Here is a 24,319-nt window from a genome sequence, read left to right on the forward strand (position 1 = left end):
GAATGTGTTAAGCAAAGAACAAACAGGCATTGTATTTCTTATGTGCTTTCAGCAAAAGTTTAATTCCCGCACAGCTCCGCAACATCGGAAGGGTGAATGGATTCTGAAATTAGTCAAATACTGGCATTGAATTTTTTCATTTATTTCTTATTGTTTATTCAAACATAAATAATATAATTGAACCAATTAGTAACTAGTGCTAAGCTTTGTACTAATAACATTCATAGCCAACTAGAAGATTTCTTTAAGCAAACAAGTAGATGATTAAAAACTTAAATATGCACAACAGAAAAAATAAATATTTATACGTAACAACATTAAAAAGACTAAGGACGGGTTGTTTCGGAGAATTTGAATAATTCATCAAATTTCAACGTTCATTTTCGGGTTCTGTGAAAGACTTATTCAAGTTCTGTTTTTATATTATTGTAGGCTAGTTGCTTGACAAAACTGAAATAAAAACAGAACTTGAAAAAATCTTTCACAGAACTTGAAAATGAACGTTGAAATTTGATGAATTGTTCAGATTCTCCGAAACAACCCGTCCTTAGTTTTGTATGTAAATATTTGTATAAAATCTAAAGTAGTATAAAATGTATATAGTAATCCATTCTTCCTTTATTCAAATCTTTCACAAAGAAATGACATAAAATTACAAATAACATCTAGATTTAAAATTTGTGAATATCTTATATAAAAATACAGTTTCTGTAAAATGGAATAAAAATGCCACACAGTGTCACCAATGTCACTATCGATGACGAAGCAATAATAATCACATGTGTATTTTGGCACTCAATGGATACAATGTCAAATGGACTTCTCCTGATTGAACTATGATTATTGTGGTATCAACCCATTACAGTAAAAATATCAATAAATACACTCGGCGTCACAAAAATCGCACTTTTGAAAATAAGTTTCAAGCGTAAGTTTAACTGAGCCAATACATATCAATATTGATATTAATTGAAACTACATTTAAGGAACTCTTAGCAGACAATAATTTATTTTCATGAACGATAGTAATTTTCCGAGTACGGGACGTTTTAAAAAATGTTGCGTGAGTACTCTTTACAGGTACCACAACTCGTGTTATCTTTCTGGGCTATAAAAGGAGCAGCAAATGTAAGTCATTCACTATACGAACGTTGAAGAGAACAATCGTGAATTAGCGCTAGAAGACAACCCCCTTAAAATGGACACAACTGCTGACGAAGTGGTGGCACTACTGCAATCAGGGATTCGAGAGTGAAATGTTGCTCGACAACTAAATTTAAGCCCTTTTGCCGCTCCACGGATTTTCGAGACGGTTTCAAGAGACTGGTGGCTTCATCATGAGGCGTTGATCAGGGTGACCACGCTGCACATCCGAAAGACACAGATCGCTTTAGTGTCTGATAAGATTTTGCAATAGGTGCGATTTTTGTGAGTAGTTCAATTCAGAGCAGCTGAAATGGTTGTGTCTTATTCATATAACTTACAATATTTTAATAGTTTGAGCCTTTCGGATTCAGATTCTTTTGTACTTTCAAGAAAGTATTACAAACTGTGTTCTGAAATTAGCCGCATGATTTTGTAATATTTTTAATCTCGCTTATAATAATTGAGCCCATCCATTATTGGTCTGAGATAATGGCAGTAATTGAGGAACTGAAAGTTTTAGTTTTGAGTAAAACACGTTGAAATGCTTAGCATTCACTTTTAACTTGTAACTAGTGCTCAAACTTTTGCATGCAGCTCTGTCCATAAAATCAACAAAAGTAATATGTGTATGGCAGCAGGTAAAGAAGGGTTATTTAGGGTGACGGAATAATCCATCAAATTCATAATTCAACACACTTTCAAAAACTAGATTATGTAGGTTAGCTTTGTAGTTTAGTTTTTTTTCCATCTCTTTTAATGACCTAATATGTATCACTTGTGTATTGAATTGTGTTGAGTTATCAAGGAACCAGGGAGCAAAATCAGCTAGTGCTCTTTACGTAGTTATTGTATCCAGCTCCAAGTATACATTTCAGCCGGTGGAAGCGACCACACCACTATTAACCTAAATATCATTCTGAGCAAATGAGGATTGTTAAAAAGACTTATTTCAATATATCGTCGTTGAGCAACATCTCAAAGGTGACAAAGTTATGCCATTCGATTCGTCATCATTTTAATTATTCTTCTGAACAATTAGTTTGTTACAGTTAATGCAGAGTTTGTTGTGTACAGAACGACGATATGATACTAATACGTTCTGACTAAACATTGTGATTTGGTGGTCAGGACCCTCTTTGGTATATCTGGTGAGTTCATAGGTTTACAAATAACACAAACTTATTGTTAAAACATTAATTGTGTCATAAACCTATCCATATTCTTGACAAAAACATCTTTTCAGCAGAAGCCCGCTTTTGAAACCCAATTGGTTCACAGTACACACACACTTTACATGCAACATATTATATACCTGATTGCCTTCCAGACATTAAAACAAATTGTAGGTACATGGCCTTCGACATTTGAACTGAATGAGGGCCAAGTCCTGCAGGAAGAGGGGTCTGCTGCACTAAGATTATTTTAATGTTTACAAGTCATGTCGTAAAACAGTTTCCTATAAATAGAAGCCGGCTGACATAAAAATACTGGCTGCAAATATATCTTATCTTTATGTACTGTGACCAAGAATATAGTTATTAAAGGAACTCGAATAATATTGTCTTTGGTATTTTTAAAATATGCCACAAATTACGACAGAAAGTAACAGGACTTTAAATTAAAGCAAGTGAGAGATAATGTAGCATTACATATTGAGTTGTTTTTGACAGAAGCATCAGAGATGGTCAAGTTATGTTTGTTATATCCTTCAAGTAAGAGACATAGGGATGACATCTTATTTGACACATTGTTTACTGACGCCCTTTCTTTTCTAAGTCGGGTTATTACTGTATCATTCAAAAATATAATATATTTGTGACTCTCTGTTAATTTGTTCTGTGAGGTTGTCAAATAAAAGTAATAATACAGAGCAGTTATTTGGGATAAGACAGACAGCGGAGATCGCACCAGTATTATGTGAATACTTATGAGCTAATTAAAGTACAGACAAATACCTCAATATAATAGAATATGTAGACGCGAAGTTTTGGGACAAATGCTGTAATTTGGCTTATCTACACAATCAATATCAACGAATGCAGTAGCTGTAGGTGAAGTGGCCGTATCAGTTTATCTTCTTATTCTTCTTGCCCAGAATCTTCATGAGTCGCTTGGACATGAAATAGGGCCTCTCCGGAGATCCGTCGTTCCTTTCGCAGTCTTCCACTGAAATTATTATAGTATTCCTGTGAAAGTATTGCCAACTGCATGCATTCAATTTTAAAATGAGGGGACCAGATATTAGAATTGTAAGATTTTTAGTTACTGTATGTGTTGATGTGTAAGATAATATTTAAGGCAACATGTTATTCGATGATAATATGAATATGTACTCACAGAAGCACAAGAAGAGAGTGTCCACAGCCATGGAATAGACGCCGAAGAACACGGACGCAATCAGATAGGCCCCCACGCCCACGATGAGCGCAGGCCCCAGGTCGTAATGCAGTCTGCCCGTGACGGTCCAGTCGTACAGCGCGGGTGCGGTCAGCGCGTAGTAGGCTGCTGCGCCACAGCCCAGCGACACCACCAGCTTGGAGAGGAAGAACAGGAAGTCCGTCACCTTGTCTAGAACAAACACCCTGACGATGTTCCTCATGAGCAGCGAGAAGGCGCTCTTGGCGCTGGAGATGAAGCCCTTGCCGTGGATGGCGCACATGATGTAGGCATTCTTGTTGATGAACTTGAGGAAGCTCTCGAGACAGGCGAAGAAGCACTTGCAGCAGCAAAGGACGGCCCGGCTGAGGGGGTTATCGAACTGCTTGGTCTTCTGGTCAATGTACTCCAGACACACGCGGATCAGGCGGCAGATGGTGATGATGAGGGAACCAAAAGCCACAGTGCCCAGATTGTACCTTCAAATATAGGAAAACTTTACTATGGATCTGTAACCTACTCAACTATTTATTTATTCATGTACGGACAACAGTACACAAACAAGAAACAAAGATGGCAGTGAAAGGTGAACATATACAAATGATGATCAACGAGAATATACATATTTATTTATTTGAGGAACATAAACAGTCTTAGTAATACAATATACATAACAGGATAACAAAAAAACAGACCAATTATTAATGTTCACAGATATATATTCAGAAACATAAAACTAACCTGTAAACGATAAACCTATAATATGCCTACCATAAACAGCAATAAATAAAAGTGATTATAACTATACTTAAATAGACTTGGGTTGGAACGGGAAAGGGGAGGAGAGGGATAAGGAAAAGTTGCCACGCAAGTAATATTAAAATATTAGGTACAATCAATTTAACAGTCGTGAATATGAGTTAGAATGTGATACAATGAAATTCTGTAGTGATAGTAATCTGTAGTGATGATAGATTTCTACATATAGATGCAATATATGTAGAAAAGGGTATTTTGTCTGCTGTATCGAATTGGCGCATGGAAATTTGTTTTGTTCAGCAACTTCGGGCAGTCAACTTTAGAGTTGATAATTTTATACAAGAGCATCTGATCAGCGACAATCCTCCTGTTGAGTAGTTTTGTGATTCGAAAATGTTTCTCGATTTCGTCGTAAGAGTTGTATATGTTAAATGATTTAAAATTGAGGAATTTGAGAAATCGTTCCTGAACTCTTTCTAACCTGTTAACATAAACAATATAGCGCGGGTTCCAAACCGGTGAACAGTACTCCAGGTGAGGACGAACATGTGAATTGTAGAGAGTCAGATATGTCTTAGTATTTTTGAAAAATTTGCATGTTCTCAGTACAAAACCTAGACTTTTTGATGCTTTGGTGACAATGTTATCAACGTGTTTATCAAAGGTAAGTTTAGAGTCCAAGAAAACCCCGAGATCACGCACATAGTCTTTATTTGTTAAAATCGATCCAGAAATGGTGTAATCATGCAGTATGTATTTTCACACGGTTACGTGTGAATGTGACTTTGCAACATTTAGAAATATTGATAAAAAGCTTTTTTCTGAGACAGTAATCCGTCAGTCGATCAAGATCTGCTTGTAAACGCGCAGAACAGTCCGCGGAGCTTATTGGAACGTATATCTTCATATCGTCAGCAAATAGTAAAATTTGAGCGTTGTGAAAACATGTCTGTTCGCGCAATATATAGGGGATTGTTAGGTATGCATCCACAGGTTTAATGGACAAGTGTAATGTCAATACAAAATCCTGCAAATTTCCTACCCACCCTTTTTACCCATCCCAAAATGTCACCATAATAAAATGATTGTAAAAAATAATAAAATGACAGGCTTACACCAAAAAATTCAATAAGTACTTTGACTTGACGTTGAGTTGACAAGTCTCGCTATTCTGGACATAGGAGAATGAAAACCATAATTAGCGGAATGCTGATTGAGGAACAGCAATTCATTGCAAGGGACGTTGAACTTGATGAGCCGCAACAAAGCAGGTGTGTCAGTAATACTTTTGAATATGCAAATCAGATCTTTTCTTCGTTTTTCCAACGTTTGTTCAATTTCATCAAATGAGTACTCGCCTCTTTCAAGTCCCATCCTCCAAGCAATTTCTCGTGGGAAGCGATGCTGTACGGATTTCATGTGACAGATGTGGTCAGCATAAAAAGGAGACTAAATGACACTAGCATATTCAAGGTGAGGGTGAACCATCGAGCAGTGTAGAGTTTTAAGTGTACTTATATGTTTAAGTTATTCTATGAATGAAGCCGAGTAGTTTAAGTGATTTGTTTACGATGTTATTAATGTGATCACGGAAAGAAAGTTTGCAGTCTAGAGTGACCCAAAGGTCCTTGATAGATGGGACAGTAGAGAGACAAACACTATTTAGTTTAAAATCAAACTGGATAGGATTTTTGTTTCTATAAAAGGGCAATATTTTGTATTTATCAACATTAAGTTCCATGCAGTTTATTTTGCACCAATCATTAAATGAATCAATATCATATACAGTCAAGGTAGGATTTAATTTATTTATTTTATTTTATTTGGTACAATATTTTTTTACATTTTTTTACATGTTTTCCAGTAATGTTGGCTTCACTGGGCGGCTTGCCCGAAATATTATAAAATAAATAATTATTAAGTTTTTCGGAATAACTTTATTGAGTAAAACCTCAAATTGTAATATTTAAATATTGAAGACAATATTAGTGTAGTTCTTATTCGAAGTATGATACAGTTAAAAGTGACCGAGTAGGATAGGGTCCCATTAGCGCAGTTGGTAGAGCATTGTCCCGGAAAGACAAGGGTCCTGGGTTCGAGTCCCAGATGTGACCGTTTCCTTTTCTGATTTTTCTGTTTCAGATTTTCGTTTAAAAATCACTAATATTGTCTTCAATATTTAAATAATTATTATTAAAAATTATCTTAAGAATCTTATTATCATCAGCAAACAGCCAGGAGCGTGTGTGAGAGAGAACTTCAGTGATATCGTTAATAAAAAGGTTAAAGAGAAGCGGAGCCAAATGGGCTCCTTGGGGAACGCCGGAAGTTACGTCAATGTTAAAGGATTCAAAGTTATTTATTTTAACCCTTTGTTTTCTATCACTCAAGTAAGAGTGAAAGAATGATAACAAAGGGTTTCTTTCTAATGCTTGTAGCATAAAGTTTGGCCATGAGAATTGAATGATTGACTTTGTCAAAGGCTTTGGAGAAATCAGTGTTGAGGAAATGTTTTTAAAAAATGTTTGAAAAAAGAAAAAAATGTGTTTACAAAACAGCGGCGCAGTTCACGTTGAAATGCAAATGCTTGTTATTTTAACGTTTGTTTTTTATATTAAACGTTACACTTGAGTGGAACAACTTCCCTAATATAGGTTATTCGATTAACTTGTGTTTAATCTTTTGCACGCGGCCGTATCAACTGTTGTTACGGCAAAAAGTCTATACTCACACGCGGCCGTATCAACAGTTGATACGGAAACTTTGACGGCCGATATTCCAGCGCTCTTTCGTCATTAATGTATTTCTTGCTCGCTTGGACATTCGTAGAACTATCACGATGCTGACATCTACAAGTATTTCTCAAAAATAAAATTGTATTTCATAAAAAAAGATCCATAATCAAGTGCGCCTCTTCGCGCCTTTGAGTGCTTTAGTTCACAATTTTGTCAACGGATGGCGTTAGTACTAGTATGTTATCTGCGCTTGCGCGCGCCGAGTTGATCTGTGGAATCTGCGCCGATAACATTCTGTGTTCTGCTGTAATATTGAATTATTATGAAAAATTCAAATTAATTTGTTCACTTCAGAAATCATTTTTTTTTTGATTTCTTGTGTTTCGTCTAGCAAATTCAATTTTACTGTATCCACGAGTGACCATATTGTGCCGATTGCGCGTATTTTTTAACATTTTACTGTGTTACAAAACTGAGTTATTGACTTTACTATATACTTTATTAATTTAAATATATTTTGTTATATATATGTATTAGTTATATATTACTAAAGTGCGTGTTATTTTCGTGTTTTATATACTATTTCAAAATTTATTAGGAAACGTTCACAAGTTTTTAGTTTTTTAATTCATTTGATTTTTCGGATAAAAAATGGCCCATAGTTTGGAAGATGATGAAATTGAAAATATATTGAACGTTTTGGATTCTGATTATGAAATGTCCGAAGATGAATTTGAACCTTCGGAACTTTCAGATACAGAAACTCAAGCGAATGAGTCTGTAAGTGAAGAAGTGCTACACTCCTGGGTGTCTGGACCTCATATTCCAATAGTACACGAATTTGATGATTTTCAATCCGGCGTTTCTGTACAATTTAACGAAAATTCAACAGAAAGTGATTTTTTTGAACATTTTTTAAATCGCTCGATTATGAATGAAATTGTTCGAGAAACAAACGACTACCATACTTTTCTTCTCATTTCAAAGGAATTTGGTGCGAAGTCACGAATTCATAAGTGGAAGGACACAAGTATTGAAGAAATGTATCTATTTTTTGCAATAACCATGCTTATGACAAGAAACGAACATTTGACTATTGAAGAGTATTGGAGTACAAATATATTTCTAAGTTCCCCTATTTTTGGCCAGATCATGAGTAGAGACCGATATCAATTGTTGTTGCAAAATTTACATTTCTGTGACTCAAATTCGCTTCCTATAGATCGTCTTTATAAAATAAGGTTAGTTTTAAATCACACCCGAACACTATTTAAGGAGTCTGTGATACCTTATGAAGACCTATGTATAGATGAAAGTATCATTGTTTTCAAGGGTAGGCTAATTTTTAAGCAATATATTCCATCAAAACGACATCGCTTTGGAATCAAAATGTTTGTTTTGTGTGATGTGAAAACTGGATACATTCTAGATTTCATAATTTACTGCGGAGAAGGCACGGAAATTACAGATGAACAAAACTTGGGAATAACCGGCGCTGTTGTTACTACACTCCTAACTGATTATTTTGGCAAAGGGCACAATTTATGGTGTGACAATTGGTACTCAAGTCCAAATTTATTCAATTTTTTGCATTCGAAAAAAACAAATGCCTGTGGGACGGTAAAAAAGAACCGGAAGGAAATGCCAAAATTTATTAAACTGAAAAAAGGCGAATTTGAGTCAAAAAGCCGCGGTCCCCTTTTAGCATTAAAATGGTGTGATAAAAGGGATGTACATATGCTAACTACCTTGCACGATAACTCATTTAAGGAAACCAGTAAAATAAATCACCAAACTAAACAACCCATTCGCAAGCCTGCCTGTGTCATTGATTACAATAAATCTATGGGAGCTGTTGACAAAAGCGACATGATGCTGAGCAGTTTATCCTGTATGAGGAAGACCATAAAATGGTATAAAAAAGTATTTTTTCACATACTTGACCTATATTTATTGAATTCATTTATTTTGTACACCCAAGTGACAGGTATAAAAAAATCTCTAGCAGATTTTCAATTGGCGGTTATTATGCAACTAGTTGAGAAATATAAACCAGAGATTTCTCAAATACCAGAGCCTAATACATCAGCCCACCTCAACCCGTTTCGGGTTTTGCCTAAATATGCCGCTAAGCATATGGCCGAATTGATTCCATCAACTGGCAAAATAAAAAAACCGCGTAGACGATGTCGTGTATGCCGATTGAAAAATAAAAAAATGCAGTTAACGAGATACGTATGTAAAGAATGTGGTGTGTCTTTATGTATCGAACCCTGTTTTAAAGTTTACCATAGTTCCAAAAAAATGTGACAGACAGAGATTCCTCTAAAGTGCTTAAAAAACAATATTTATTAAGTGATATAAAATTTATGTGTTATTTTTAAGTGTTGAGTTTAGAAAAGAGTTTGAGAAAAAGTTTTCAGAACTAAAAATGATAAGTGATCATGGTGTCCCACTTATGTCTATCAACGCAGTGGCCTAAGTACACACACGGCGAGTGAATGGCGGGACCACATTCAAAAGATACGGTACGTCTTTGTATGAAATTTTATGTTTTTGTTTTTATAAACATCTAAGAGTGTTGAAACACGAGGATTTGTTTTCATATTGTGGAGAATAATCTGTTCTGTCTATATAGTCCAATAAATAATGCCAGAATGCTATAATTTGACATTTAATTGCGTGCATAGGTATTTGAAAATATGTACCGCGTACGGGTATAGATAAAACGGAGCAAATTAACGCGTTCAAAAGGTTAAGAACCATAAGATTGTTTATTTTCTTTGTTTGGTAACTGAATTAATATTTTTATTAGAGGCAGATAATGCCGGTAACTGGCACTATTTAGAAATAAAATTAAGCACAGTGTTTCACTGATTTAATATATCACTCCTTCACTGATATTTGTTTGTTATTCATTCACTTATGTTAGATAAAACTTTAAGTTTGTTGAGTTTGACAACTCTCTTTGTTTAGTAACAGAAATTTTTTGAAAGATACATTATTTAGAAAAAATCTAAAAGCACAGTAGAAACGCATCGTGATTTAACAGCGACGATATGATCTATGTTATTACTAACTATAGAATAGTCAAACTATTATACAATTTTACCAAAGAAACATCACTACCTCAATGAGAATTCTTTTTTCAAACATTCTTCAGGCAAGCAGGTACCATAATATTTATTTATTTACGCCTATTAAGGCTTTTACATACATATATGTATAACAATATTTAAGAAATTATACTTATAAATAGTGCAGGAAATGACTTTTTAAAACACATATTTAAAAAAAATTGTTGAATTTGATCGACACAGTATGTAGGTACAAAATATAAATATAAAAAATCCAAAATATTTTTTTTCTTTCAGCCGACAAAATACTGTTGAGTACATATTTGTTTCCTAGCTGTTGAATCCGTCACATAGGAGTGTGATATTGGGACGTTGATATAGAATTGTTACAATAATATGGTAGGTACTGTCTTGTAACCAACCTGCTTGGAGTATCAAAAGTATTGAACAAATGTGAATAATAAAGTACAAATAAACACAATGATTTCAAATTTAAACAAATAATCTTTTCTCCTTTACTGAACCATAGTCTAATATACTGATTTTCGAAAACGAAAATGGAACCCACAAACCAATTTACAAACAGACTAAATGCAAAATGGCACAGTTAAAAGAGGACTTTGCTACGCTTAGTTAAGTAGAGAAATACTCACGTTATGGTCCTGGTCGCGCTCTTGGTAAGCGTAAAGAACGGGACGTCTGACTTCTTGAAGGTCCAGTACCATGTGGCGAATGCTCCAGCCAGAATCATTTCCCCAACACCCTGGACGAAGAACTCCGCCCAGAAGAAGCCCGAAATGTTGATCGCTGCAAATTACCACATTTAGATCACTGGGAAAGAAATTAACTTTTTGTATACACAACAAAATAACTTCCGCTGTTTTTTTTTCTTTTAAAGGGGTTTGTAGTAGAAAATGATTTACAATTAACAACCTGATGTGGGAAATAATTAGGAGGTCAGATATTTGCTAGAAACAGCCTTATGTTAGAGTGTTGCAACTTATCCATACACAATTTAATTACACTGCAATCTGATGATGTAGTAATACAATCGGTTTGTCCTATTTCTATTACATCAAACGTTGCTAAAATATTTGAAAAAGTCATAAAATCACAATTAACTAAGTGCTTCACATCAAATAAAATAATTAATTCAGTTTCAGAGAAAAGTTAGGCACACAAGATGGAATTGCGAAAATAACCTCGACATTATACGAGGGTGGTCTAAAAAGTTTCCGACCTCAACGCAAAGATGGCGGTACTCGTCAATAAAAGCTAGTGAATGTAGTAGTGCATCTTTTGACAGTTACTCACCAAAGTTTCGGCCATTTTAGACGCGCAGTTTTTAGTTGACAGTCGTTTGAGTGAGTCGATGTGTGTGTTTTTGGGAAAATGGAAAAAATTGGGTATCGCCATATATATATTACGCCTACGCAAATCAAAGATGAGTTGGACTCTGTGTATGGGGACTCTGCACCATCATTTACCACAGTGAAATTTTGGGCAGCTGAATTTAAACGCGCCCCTGAGGTGATATCTCACAAAAGCGGCGCTATACAATTTGTCCAATATTATTATTTATGGCCGTAAGAGCTTGGAAGACGATGAACGTTCGGTACGTCCAAAAACTGCAAATACTGACGATAACATTGCTAAACTTCACCAAATAGTGTTAGACGACCGCCGAATTATAGTGAAAGAGATAGCAGATGTTATTAAAATGTCCAAAAAATGTGTCTGTCACATATTAAATCAAGATTTAGACATGAGAAACCTGTCCGCGCCGTCGTTGGGTGCCGCGTTTGCTCACGTCAGACCAAAAACGTGTTCGAATGAACATTTCCAACGTTCTGTTTGCTCAGTTTAGGCGCAATAAATCCGAGTTTTGGCGCCGATTAATTACTGTAGACGAAACTTGGATACACCATTATACGCCCGAAACAAAAATACAGTCAAAACTGGACTGCAAAGGGGGAACCGGCTCCAAAAAAAGCAAAAACTTTTTTCTCGGCTGGGAAAGTGATGGCGACTATTTTTTGGGATAGTCATGGAGTAATCTTAATTGATTATCTTCAAAAAGGAAAAACTATTACAGGAGCATACTACGTACATTACTTGACAAGCTGAAGGCAGAAATTGCGGAAAAATGGCCACATTTGCAGAAAAAGAAAATCCTGTTTCACCAAGACAAGGCGCCGTCTCACTCCTCAGCTGTTGCCATGACAACAATCCACCTTACTCACCAGATCTAGCCCTAAGTGACTTCTTTTTGTTCCCTAATCTAAAAACTGCGCTCGGAGGACAGAGATTTTCGTCAAATGAGAAGGCAATCACCTTTGTGAACAAATATTTTGCAGAGAAAAATGCCGAGTACTATTTGGACGGGTTAGAGATGGGAGCATCGCTGGGAGAAGTGTGTAGAGTTACAAGGAGACTATGTAGAAAATAATAAAATTCTTGTTTCATTGTTAGGTCGGAAACATTTCAGACCACCCTCGTATAATGTTCTTGACCCGGGAAATAAATCGACGGTGCCGAAGAACAATGTCGGATGTGCAAATTTGTAGTTTCACTGCAGAGCTTTCGTTTCTGCATTTTTACTGTTTTTAAGACCTAGAAATATAGTGTTGTTTGATATTTTTCATTTATCCCTATTTATTTAATTGCAGAAATATATTATCAAAAACAGTAAAAATGCAGAAACGAAACTTTAAACAGCTCTTCTACGAAACTACAAATTTGCACATCCGACATTGTTCTTTAGGACCGTCGAAATATCTAAGTATATTTATTGCCTTACGAAAAGCTTTTGATGCATATGCCACAGGAAACTAATCAAAAATATTGGAATCCAAGGAACAGTAAATAAAGAATGGTTGGTAAAAATTAATAATATATTGAGCGAACCCACCTATTCGGATTTGGAATCCCTCAAGGAAGAGTCCTAGGTCCTTTATCATTTACCTTAATGAAAGGCTATCAATTTGTGTAGCCAGTAAACAAGCACATTATCCATTTCAAATTTACAAACACAGCAAGTTATTTCTGTCCTTGTTGACCATTCCGGAAGCATTGCTTTGTTTGCATTGTTAGGAGAGACAGTCAATGTATAGGAAGTCATAAATGTTACATATATTAGTGCATACCTTGCATCCAGTAGACGTACTGCGGATTGGTGATGCCCACAAAGTGGCAGATGGCATCTTTGCAACTCTTACAGTCATCCACAAACTCGGTGGGTGTGCATACATCTCCCTCCTGGTAGAGAACAACATAAGCTATTGTTCATTACAAATGTACTTTACTAAACAAACTTACTTTAATTATATTACTAAAATACACTTATCTCCATGTGCAACTTTCCATACATCATCAGATCTGTCATACTTCTTCATGTGCACCTTTTATCACAGTAATAAAACACCATCTGGCGTAATAAACTAAATACAAAAATGCTTTACAACAAACTACTAATGTTTTATTTTTATAAATATCAACACAGTTACTACACATTGCCCTGCAACTACATTCATAATACTTCAAGTACTTATCTGGTACTCTTTGGTATTATATACAATTAATTATTGAACTCCTTTGTACAACAGGACTCTCCATGACAACTTGTATTGTACCTGCTTATATCGTTCGTACTCAGTTTATTATGTTATGTATACATGTAAAAACAAATAAATAAAGTATATGAATAATTAATAACGCCAAGTCAAAACCAAGTTCAAGATTAATTTAGGATCAGCAAGGATTAATACTAGGTTTGTAAGGTGGCTAATAAAGACTTTACTGCACAATCAGTGTGGCAGGGGCGGGTGTGTAGAGAAGATTTTACCCCCACCACGACTCTCCCTAAATCGCCTTGGATTGCCTTTAATACAAATTAGCTAATACTAATGTTTCATTTTAGAGGGATGTGTAATGTTGTCAACAGATGTCATTTACTGTTTTACCATGATAATCAATTTTAAAAACTCTACAGTGTCACAGGACCGTCCTTGTGTTTTAATATTATAAAAGCAAATGAACTGGAAATTTAAAAGGAATGAGTGCAATATTTAACAACTAATAGTCATATATTGACTTATAATATAAAACAAAGAATAACATATAAGAATATACCTACATACTCGTAAGGTACGGAATATTACAAGAGACAAAAATAATGAATTATGAAATATGTTTGAAGTGGCTTAAACGTAAGCGGCAACTAAATGCCTGCGTACAATATAAAATGAGTCGTAAACTCGTACATTTCAGCAAGGCATTTTTGAAGATTTCGCTTCATCACTAATACGGAATCTCTAAATATGTCTACAACATTCCTAAATCCATACCAAAATTATATAGTCAATTTCTAGATGAGTGACCGTAATAAGAGGTAGCATTTTGTCTCGTATTTCTGGTTTATTTTGGTGAGAATTGAGGGCTGCAAATATCATTATGCATGTTATTTATATTTAATAGAAAAAGGTCAGACATAATCCGCCTTCTGATAAAATTAATATTTTGAACTGGAAAATTCAGCTTAAAATTAATAAATGTACCCTTTCTAGAATGTACTTAATAAAATGGTCTGTATGAATTGTCTCGCGATGTCCTCTCTTTTGTCCGGATTCCAGTAATTGGTAATGGTAACATTATACGTACGGCATAATCGCAACTGCAGTTTTTGACACCAGCCGCCTTGTAGTTGTTATCCCCGATGGAGGCCAAGTAGAGGCACACCACCACGCCCAGTCCGAGCACACACACCTCAAAGGCCCACGGGAAGATGGGGAAGAACAGGGTGGACTTGATGCTTCCCACAGCCCTGGAATCATTAGTTACACTCATTCAACAGATGATCCCAACAGGTGTTATTTAACCTCTACTGTGCCGACCACCGCCTGTCCTAGCTTGGATATACGACCCAGATAGCAAAACACCCTACAGTGGAACCTAGTGGTGGCCAGCCACTAATATGTGCTCCCGAGCGCCCAACAACCAACTAAATTTGAAAACTGACAGTTTGATAGTGCCTTCAGAGGGCGAAACAGCTGTCACGCGTAATAATAATTACACAGCAGAACTTGTTTAAAAATAAACTGTTTTTATAAACCCAATAACAATATTATTGAATATATAAAAAATAAAAAAATAAAATGGAGTTCTACAAATTAAACTTAATAACAATAAATGATGACCCCAAGGCAAGAAGTTGTTAACTTACATTGAAGGCATTCTGAGATATTTAGACTTTTGCGTTTTGCCTTATAATTTTTTATTTGAATGTCATATACAATGTACTGATCCTTCATGGTGTAGTAAACAAACCAAATTTACATTACATCTATTAATATTAAGTACTTTTGCAGTCTAAAAGTTAAAATAAACATGTTTTCTACAAAAAAATGTAGTTAACATGTTCATGCCATCTTCAGGGATAGGTGAGGAAGATACAGAATTGAAAGGCAAGAACATGTTAAATTCTTGTTGTTTTATTTAATCAAAGAAATTAAACATTTTTTTTTGATATAAAGTAACTAAATATTAATTATTATTGAAAAGAAAAGGTAGCAGAGCATGTGTCAATTTTTTTTTTTTTTGAGACTTAAAAAATCCACGAAAAACCTCATCCAGGTATGGTAACAATTTTTGGATATCATTCCATTTGGCCGCATCGATTTCTTTGTTATCTCTCACTTTTGATGACAGCATTGGCGGGGAAGATAATGTTTCACACCTTTTTTTTAAGATCCACTTCTTTCCAAGGCTCTTCTTCGGAGAGTGATTCACTATATTTATAAATCCCGAATTCCTCCACTCTTATCCAGCGAATTCCTTTTTGAAAGTTAACCTTTTTTCCGATAGTGTTTTTTGTATTGTGTATAAAGTTCAATTGCTGCCCTTATTCTTTAATATTAACAAACTTATCAGCCATCATTGTCACGGTGGGTATATTTTTTGTGTTAGCCGACATCATTAAATTTACATATTGGTCCACTGATTGAATGGACTGGCATCTATTAATTTTTTTTTCTACCAATGCAAAATCTCTATCAGAGTCCATATGTGAGTGACCAACCTCAGGAAATTTATGGTCAATTATTTTGAATTTTTTTGCTAGAATTAAATATTGCCAGAAAATAATCAAATTTATATTTTTGTTTTGACCGGCACAAGAGTCACTCCAAGCAATAAGGTGAGACTTGTTGCTCTGAAGTTGCATGGTGTTGACAAAGGCCATTAAACAACTGGCAATTTCCTCGCTCCCTCTGCCCCCTTCGTTTTCAATCCAAACATGTAAATATGCCCTATTTAACTCCTTTGTCACACAATGTACTCCCAAATTATAGAGCCACAGTTTTCTTAAATAGAAAGCCACGTTTGTGGATATCTTTGGGAGAGGTCGCGTCTTTTCCAAATCAAATGTGATGCAACAAGTTTCATCACATTCAGATGCCTTTTTCTTATCATGTTTTTGCATTTCAAATACAGCTTTGTACATATTTACATGAATTTGGTCAGATTTTTTGCTATCGCAAGTCCCACAAGTGTCTGTCTTAGGCACACCAAACGACAAGTTGAAATCCTCTGTAAAGATCCTAGTGTAACGATTCAACGAAACAGGGGCATACTCTTTTTCTCCACAAAACATATTATAGAGCTCATACAGTTTTGGGATTGACAAATCGGATGCGAGGTGCAATTTACTCAATACTTTAAATCAAACTCACCAGTTTGATTTAAAGTATTGAGTATCAAACTGGTGAGTTTGATTTAAAGTATTGAGTATCTCATCTTGTTGTACGTATTCCAAAATTATATCTCCTGTACCAGTGGTAGTAGCGATATACTCTAGACTACTCTGATTATCTTCTGAAAATACAAAGTACAATAAAATAATCATTTTTAGTTCAATGTTCAAAAGAATTTAGTGTCACGATAAAGTATTTTTATGTTTACCTACCATTAACATGACATCATGTTGAGATATTCCTAATAATATCCCAAACTCAACACCAGTCAAAGAGTCTTGAACACTTTCTGAAACGAAATATTGTAAAGCATTAATGAAGGAATTCAAAACATAAGAAAACATAAAAGAATATTCAGAGTCACAGAGTAAAACATTTTTTTTGCATTTACCATCCATTAAAATTACATTATTTTGAGGTATTTCTAAATGCTTCTCAGGTTGTACTAAATTAGTGGACTCTTGAACACTTCCTGAAACAAATTAATAAGCATTACAATAAAAAATTGTTGACTTTAAGACAGAAAAACACCAAAACAAAAATGATTCACCCATCTTCAAACTACTTTAAGGATAAATTAAGATGAACGATAATGTTTTATACAGCTTACCTGATCAATTTTTGACACATCTTCACCATTTTTTCACCTCTGGAACTCATTTTCGATGATTTTTAAATAAAAAACACGCACTGCAAAACTTTTTAAAACCACCAAGGTAAACGTTAAAGTGAGTGAATAACATGTTAACCATAGAAATCTAAACCAATGTAGATGGGAAGAAGTTGTTAATTACAGAATTACGGCAAGAACTTGCTAACTTAGTAGTTAACAAGTTCTTGCCCTGATTTTATCAACTTAATGTCACAGAAACACGTAGTTAACATGTTATCACATTGATTTAAGCATGTTCTTGCCGTTTTTAAGCTCTGGCATGGTGTTCATTGGAAAGAGCGTATGCGAATTAGTTTAGAGAGCATTCTAACTCATTTTTTACGAAAATGTAAGTTAACAACTTCTTGCCTTGGGGTCTTCAAATATTTTATATTTGGTGAAAGATGTATTGAAAAACAATAAACAACATCTTTATAGTCATTACCCAAATTTTGTATACGGTGAACGGGGGTATAGAATTGTGATTCTGTGTTGGATATATCACAATAGAACGGTACATAATGCCTCGATGTTGGTTTGCGAGGATAATTTGCATTCAGATAATTTTAATAAATTGAGTTGACACAGTAGATAATCATAGTTGACACATTCCCTTGTAATACCCATTCTGAAATTAATAAATTTTAAGAATTTATTTTGAATTCTTTCTATCGTGAGTGAATGACTAGCGTAACTAGGTGCCCACACTGTCGAGTTGTACCCAATTTGACTCCTAACCAATGACATATACACATTTTTATTAGTTTGAATACTTTTAAATTGGCTGCAAATTCTTATTACAAAACCCAATATTTTCAAAGCTTTATTTGATGTAATTTCAATACGGTTTATAAAATCATTTTTTGATCAAAGTTTACACCTAAATCATTCAACTCGGTTACAGCGGTTAGATCTTCATCATTGATGGAGTAATCATAAATTGTTGGATTTTTTATTCTATGAAATCTCACAATTAGACATTAGCTTGTATATAGTTGTAGATAGTTCTCTTGGCACCAAACAAAAAGTTTAAACAAGTTTTTTGGCAATGTTTGACAGTCATTAAGATTTCTTATAGCTTTGTATATTTGAAACATTGAATATTGAAACTTCGACATCGTTGAAGATAGTGAGCATCGTTTACAAATAGTGAGCACATCGTTCACAAATAGTGAGCACATTGTTCACAAATATCAAAAATAAAATTGTTCCCAAATGTGACCCTTCGGGGACACCGCTGGTAGGAATAAATTTTTATTAAATAAAGTCATCAATTTTCGGCCAATTGCCTATTACTTAAATAACTGTTAAACCACATGTATAAATACCCTTCTCTTCCTAATTTATTAAGCTTTTTTAACAACAGATCATGATTAACTTTGTCGAATGCTTTGCTGAAATCAGTATAGACTGAATCAACTTGTAACTTCTTAGACAAGGATTCGGATATATCGTTTTGGTATATTAAAAGATTGGACAAGGTACGTAGATGTTCCTGAAGTGAAACCATGTTGGTTAGGTGAAATTACTGGCTTGGTAGAGTGAATGATTTTATTCAAAAGAAGTTTCTCAAACAATTTTGGAATAGTTGATAAAAGGCAGATCTGTCTATAATTGCTCACATCATTTTTGTATCCTTTTTTAAATATCGGGGTGAGGAAACTGTATTTCCATTTTTCAGGAAAGTGTCCTGTTTGTAATGACTGGTTGAAAAGAAAATGTAGTGGATATGCAAGAGTAGTGGCGCAATTCTTTAAGAAAACAGGTGGGATATTATCAGGACCTCCGCTCTTACTTTGATCCAGTTGTTTTAGCCGAGTCAGTACATCGTTATCTGGTAGTATTATTACGCCAGCGTCTCGACGATCTAGGCCCTCTGATTGGTTGAATTCAAATCCTATGTTTCGGGTAAATCCCGAATACGGGGTCTGCAGGCAAAATTCGACCACTCTGCTCCTCTGGCGGTATAAGAACGAACCAAATGACTGTCATGAATATTTAAATATGCAGCTAACAATACGCAAAATTACTTGACCATTAACAAGGGTTTCTTCTGGAAGCTTATCACTTTGTGATGGCATTATTTATTTTATTAAAACATAAATAACTTTGTTTACATCACTTAACACACTGTAGTCGGGCGCTTCAAACAATAGACTCTAGCCTATATCGGGTGTTTTTCGCGATTAGCGCAAAAATATATCGCTTCAGCTAAATCTTCACCAGAATGGGCAGACAAATTATAAGACATTTTTGAAGGGTAAAAGAAAATATCGATTAAATAAATTCCACAAAAAAACACGTCTGTTTTGTAACTCTGTATATCATAACTAAAGCACGTGTATATAAGCCCCAATCTATCTTCACAAGTAACGAGTGCCGGGAATACATCCAATTGCTAAACGATCATTCAGGAAATGATTATTGTAATAACATCTTCGGGATTATCTCATAAAAGTAAAGGTCCAATGAATTTATAACACGTCATTAAAATATAATAGGTACTCATATTCCCAGTACAACTAACAAACAATCTTTGAAATTAAACACGATAAAATTGCCTAATTATTGCAAGAGTATGTGTGTACATAAAAGAAACAACGGCTTATTTTTTGTTATATGTGTGTGTAGTTTGTAATGTCTTCAAGCGTTTAGATTAAATAGTCACGGGAAATAATAATAATAATTTTCCTTCCTCGCCTTTGAAGTGGAGCCGGCGTAAAGGGTATTTTTACCCGTCCCGCCGATAAGCACTAGTCGGCCGCGCGAGTAAAAATACCATTCCCGCTCATAGTGTGTTAATTACATCCAACCTCTATATGTTACATGAACGAAGTTCACCTCATCAAGAGTAAGTATACATTGAAGTCAAAAATTAAATATAGATTACTTTTGAGATTATTTTTGAGTCTATGGTCTCTTATGAGTTCGTCTGACGTTTTGTCAAATGTTTGCGCAAATTTATAAAAAAAAAACATTTAAAATTCAAAATTGAACGCATGTACCGGAGTGCTGAACAATTAAAACTACAAAATAAAATAATTCAATTGCAAGACCAAATAATTATTAATAATGAAAACTACAGTCAAAAATTAGAAAAAATTATCACAACAAATCAAAACTTAGAAAAATATCAAAATCTCGAAAATAAAACAACTACGAGAAGTTACGCTAACATCACAAGTGGAAAATACACGACACCTAAAATTCCAGTATTCCCCGTTATAATAAACGCTAAAAACGAAAATGAAGACATAAAAGAAACAATCATGAAGAATGTAAATGTTATGTATGGCCAGGTTGGCAGTCCTGATGCGTCACGTGGGAGATTATAACGAGTGTGCGCGGTGTCAATAAACGTCATAGGTCTGAGTCAACAATCTTTTATTTTTAATAATCCCCGATATAATAATTGGCGACGAGGATAATCGAAAAAGTTAAATTAATAACGAGTAATATTAAGTCCAGTGTAAAACAGTGATTTCGTCTTTGTTTTTTCAATCATTTTAACATGTCTACGAGTACTTTGCCAGTGCCGCAATACGAGTCGAGTTGTGAAACCTTCGGAATGTTTTTAGAACGTGTTCAAATTTATTTAAAAGTAATTAATATTACGGACAAAGAGAAAATTGGATATCTTTGTATGATTATTGGTGCGGAAAAATATAAAATTTTAAAAGAAACAGTTCATCCGAAAAATATTGAAGAGTTAACTTATAACGAGATTGTAACAACACTTTAAAATAAATATGAAGAGAAAAAATGTACGATCGCCCAAAGATATAAATTTTATAATCGTCAGCAACAGTCGAACGAGGGAATTGATGATTACATTTCCGAAATAAAAAGTCTGTCAATATCATGTAATGTTGGAGCATTTCTGGATGAAGCCTTGAGGGAGAAATTGGTGTGCGGTGTGAAAAATGAAGCCATGACTATAAGATTACTGTCTGAAAATGTCAAATATTGGTAATGATAATACTGTAAATTCAGTGTCTGTCAGTGGAAAAAATAAATCAAACATTGTCGAAAAATTGTCACAAAAATATTTAAATTCTTTTTCTAAAACGAATAACGACATACCAATTAAAGAGTTTTCGGTAAATTTAAGTTTAAAAAATAATTCAACTCCTGTTTTCCACAAAGCATATGAGGTCCCTTATGCACTGCGTGCAGAAGTATGCCAAGAGCTAGATCGTCTTTAAAGCGAAGGCATAATTTCTAAAGTTAAATATAGTACTTGGTCTTCTCCAATAGTTTGTGTACCAAAACAAAATGGAAAAATACGTTTATGTGCAGATTTAAAATCTACAGTCAATCCACAATTGAGAATTGATCAATATCCTATTCCACGTCCAGAGGATATTTTTAATAAATTTTCAGGTTGTCAAGTATTTTGTAAATTAGACTTAACAAATGCATATTTACAGTTGTCTGTGTCAGATTCTAGTAAAGAATTACTTACAATTAATACATGTAATGGTTTATATGTTTACAATCGTTTACCTTTTGGGTTGTCATCGGCTCCTGCCACATTTCAAATAGTCATTGATACAGTCTTGGGAGGCATAAAAAACTGTGCTGCATACATTGATGATATTTGTGTAGGTGGTAAAGATGAAACGGAGTGTTGTAATACTTTAGAAAAAGTTTTGTCAAAGTTAAATGAGTTTAATATAAAAATTAATGTGTCAAAAAGTGAATTTTTTGTATCTTCTTTTGAATTTTTAGGTTTTACTTTGTCAGGTCAAGGCAAAAGTCCGTCTTTGTCGAAAGTTGAGAAAATTAAATCTACTGGGTGTCCAGAAAATGTTACTCAACTAAAATCGTATTTGTCAATGTTGAATTTTTATAGGAATTTTATTCCTATGTGTCCTACTGTACTAGAACCACTCCATAATTTATTAAGAAAGAATGTAGAATGGTGTTGGTCTGATGAATGCGAAAAAGCATTTATAAATAGTAAGTCTCCCTTGTCAGATAAAACTATGTTAGTTTTATTTGATCCGTCAAAACCATTGTGTCTTACAGTCGACTCCAGTGCATACGGTGTCGGATGTGTCTTAAGTCATGTCGTAAAGAATCAAGAATTTCCTATAGCTTTTGAGTCTGCAACGTTAAATTCAGCTCAAAGAAATTATAGCCAATTACACAAGGAAGCCCTTGCTGTTATTTTTGGAATCAAGAAATTTCATAAATATTTAATTGGTCGTCATTTTACTATATATACTGATCATGCCGAAGATAAAAAAGTCCCCGTTTTAGCTGCATCACGTCTCATAAGATGGTCTATAATATTGTCCGCGTACAATTATAAATTAGTTTTTAAAAATGGACTGAAAATTCCTCAAGCTGATGTGATGTCACGTTTGCCAAGTGAACAACAATTTAATGTAGAGGAATGTAATTTTGTATACATGTCAACACCCTTAATTCCATTTTCAGAAGTTGAAAGTCATTCTGAAAAAGATGAAATGTTATCTAAAGTCATTAAGTATGTTTCAATCGGTTGGATTGAAAACTTGTCAAGTCCAGAAATTAAAAAATATTTCAAGTTCAGAAATTTACTGTCGGTCAAGGGAAAATGTCTTTTATTTGGTGACAGAATTGTAATACCAGAATCTCTTTAGTCTAAAGTCTTAAATGTAATACATTATGGTCATCCTGGTATAGTCAGATCAAAAATTCTTGCTCGTTCTTATGTTTGGTGGTTAGGTATGAATCAAGATATTGAAGATATTATTTCTAGATGAGAAATGTGTCAGTCGGTACAAAAAGCTAACAAAAATGCGCGTCATAATTGGCCTATTGCTGAAAGTCCATAGGAAAGAGTCCATTTGGATTTTTTTGACTTAAAAGGTTCCAAATACTTGTTAGTTTGTGATTCATATTCAAAGTGGATAGAATGTTTTTATATGAAAAATACTAAATATTCGGATTTGTTATCAAAATTAAGTGAAGTTTTTTCCAGATTTGCGTTTCCGAAAACTATTGTTTGTGATAACGGTCCTCCATTTTCATGTAAAGAATTTTCTATTTTTTGTAAAGAAAAATCTATTAAATTATTATTTTCTCCACCATATAATCCCGAGTCGAATGGATTAGCAGAACGATCTGTTCAAACATTCAAAAAGATTTTAATTAAATTTATGTTTTCAAAAAATTCTAAATTTTTGTCACCAGCTCAACGTCTAATAGATTGTTTGTATACTTATCGTTCCACCCCTACTTCTGTCACGGGTTTGTCTCCTATGGCTAAAATATTTTCGTATGAGCCACGTACACCTCTTCATGTTTTGACAGAAGAAAATAATGTAAATAAAAGTAAGCAATCAAGTAAAAATGCATTGACAGAGTATGAGGAAAATGATAATGTATTGGTATACTTAAGACATTTGAAAGGTCCTATGAAATGGGTTCAGGGAACTATTAAGTTAAAATTAAGTTCATGGGTGTATTTAATTCTTTTAATCGGAGGAGAGGTAAAAAAAGGTCCATGTTAACCAAATAAAAAAAAGTTGCATTAAGTTAAAATCAAATTATGAAAATCCCGATAAATGGTATGACTTGGGAAGTCAAGAAAATAAAAATGATAGTGAGCCTTTACCCAGCACTAGTGGGAAAACTGATGTAGTAACTAGGGCTGGCAGATTGGTGAAACCTCCTGTCAGATTTAGTCATAGTGATTATGTTTAAGTTTTATTTGGTATTGTAAATTGTTTGAAAATAAAAAAAAAATAAAGGAGGAAAGGATGTTATGTATGGCCAGGTTGGCAGTCCTGATGCGTCACGTGGGAGATTATAACGAGTGTGCGCGGTGTCAAT

The 24,319-nt window shown here is 34.2% G+C and overlaps 1 protein-coding gene across 6 annotated transcripts in view; it reads right to left on the reverse strand.

The window, feature by feature from the left end:
* Positions 1 to 130: 130 nt before the first annotated feature.
* The window catches only part of Ctl2 (Choline transporter-like 2), a 123,558-nt gene continuing 99,369 nt past the window's right edge, over positions 131 to 24,319 (reverse strand). For all 6 annotated transcript variants that reach the window (XM_089643206.1, XM_089643207.1, XM_089643202.1 and 3 more), the window contains exons 9-13: positions 14,753 to 14,915; positions 13,240 to 13,351; positions 10,747 to 10,900; positions 3,484 to 4,001; positions 131 to 3,312 (exon numbers count right to left, since the gene is read on the reverse strand). In XM_089643206.1, coding sequence (XP_089499332.1) covers positions 3,212 to 3,312; positions 3,484 to 4,001; positions 10,747 to 10,900; positions 13,240 to 13,351; positions 14,753 to 14,915 — 1,048 coding nt within the window. In that variant the 3' untranslated portion in view covers positions 131 to 3,211. The remainder of the gene's footprint in view (positions 3,313 to 3,483; positions 4,002 to 10,746; positions 10,901 to 13,239; positions 13,352 to 14,752; positions 14,916 to 24,319) is intronic.

The sequence above is a fragment of the Hesperophylax consimilis genome, chromosome 19 (genome assembly GCF_061612785.1).
Source record: "Hesperophylax consimilis isolate HC1 chromosome 19, BYU_Hcon_1.0, whole genome shotgun sequence".
NCBI classification, from domain to species: Eukaryota; Metazoa; Arthropoda; class Insecta; order Trichoptera; family Limnephilidae; genus Hesperophylax; species Hesperophylax consimilis.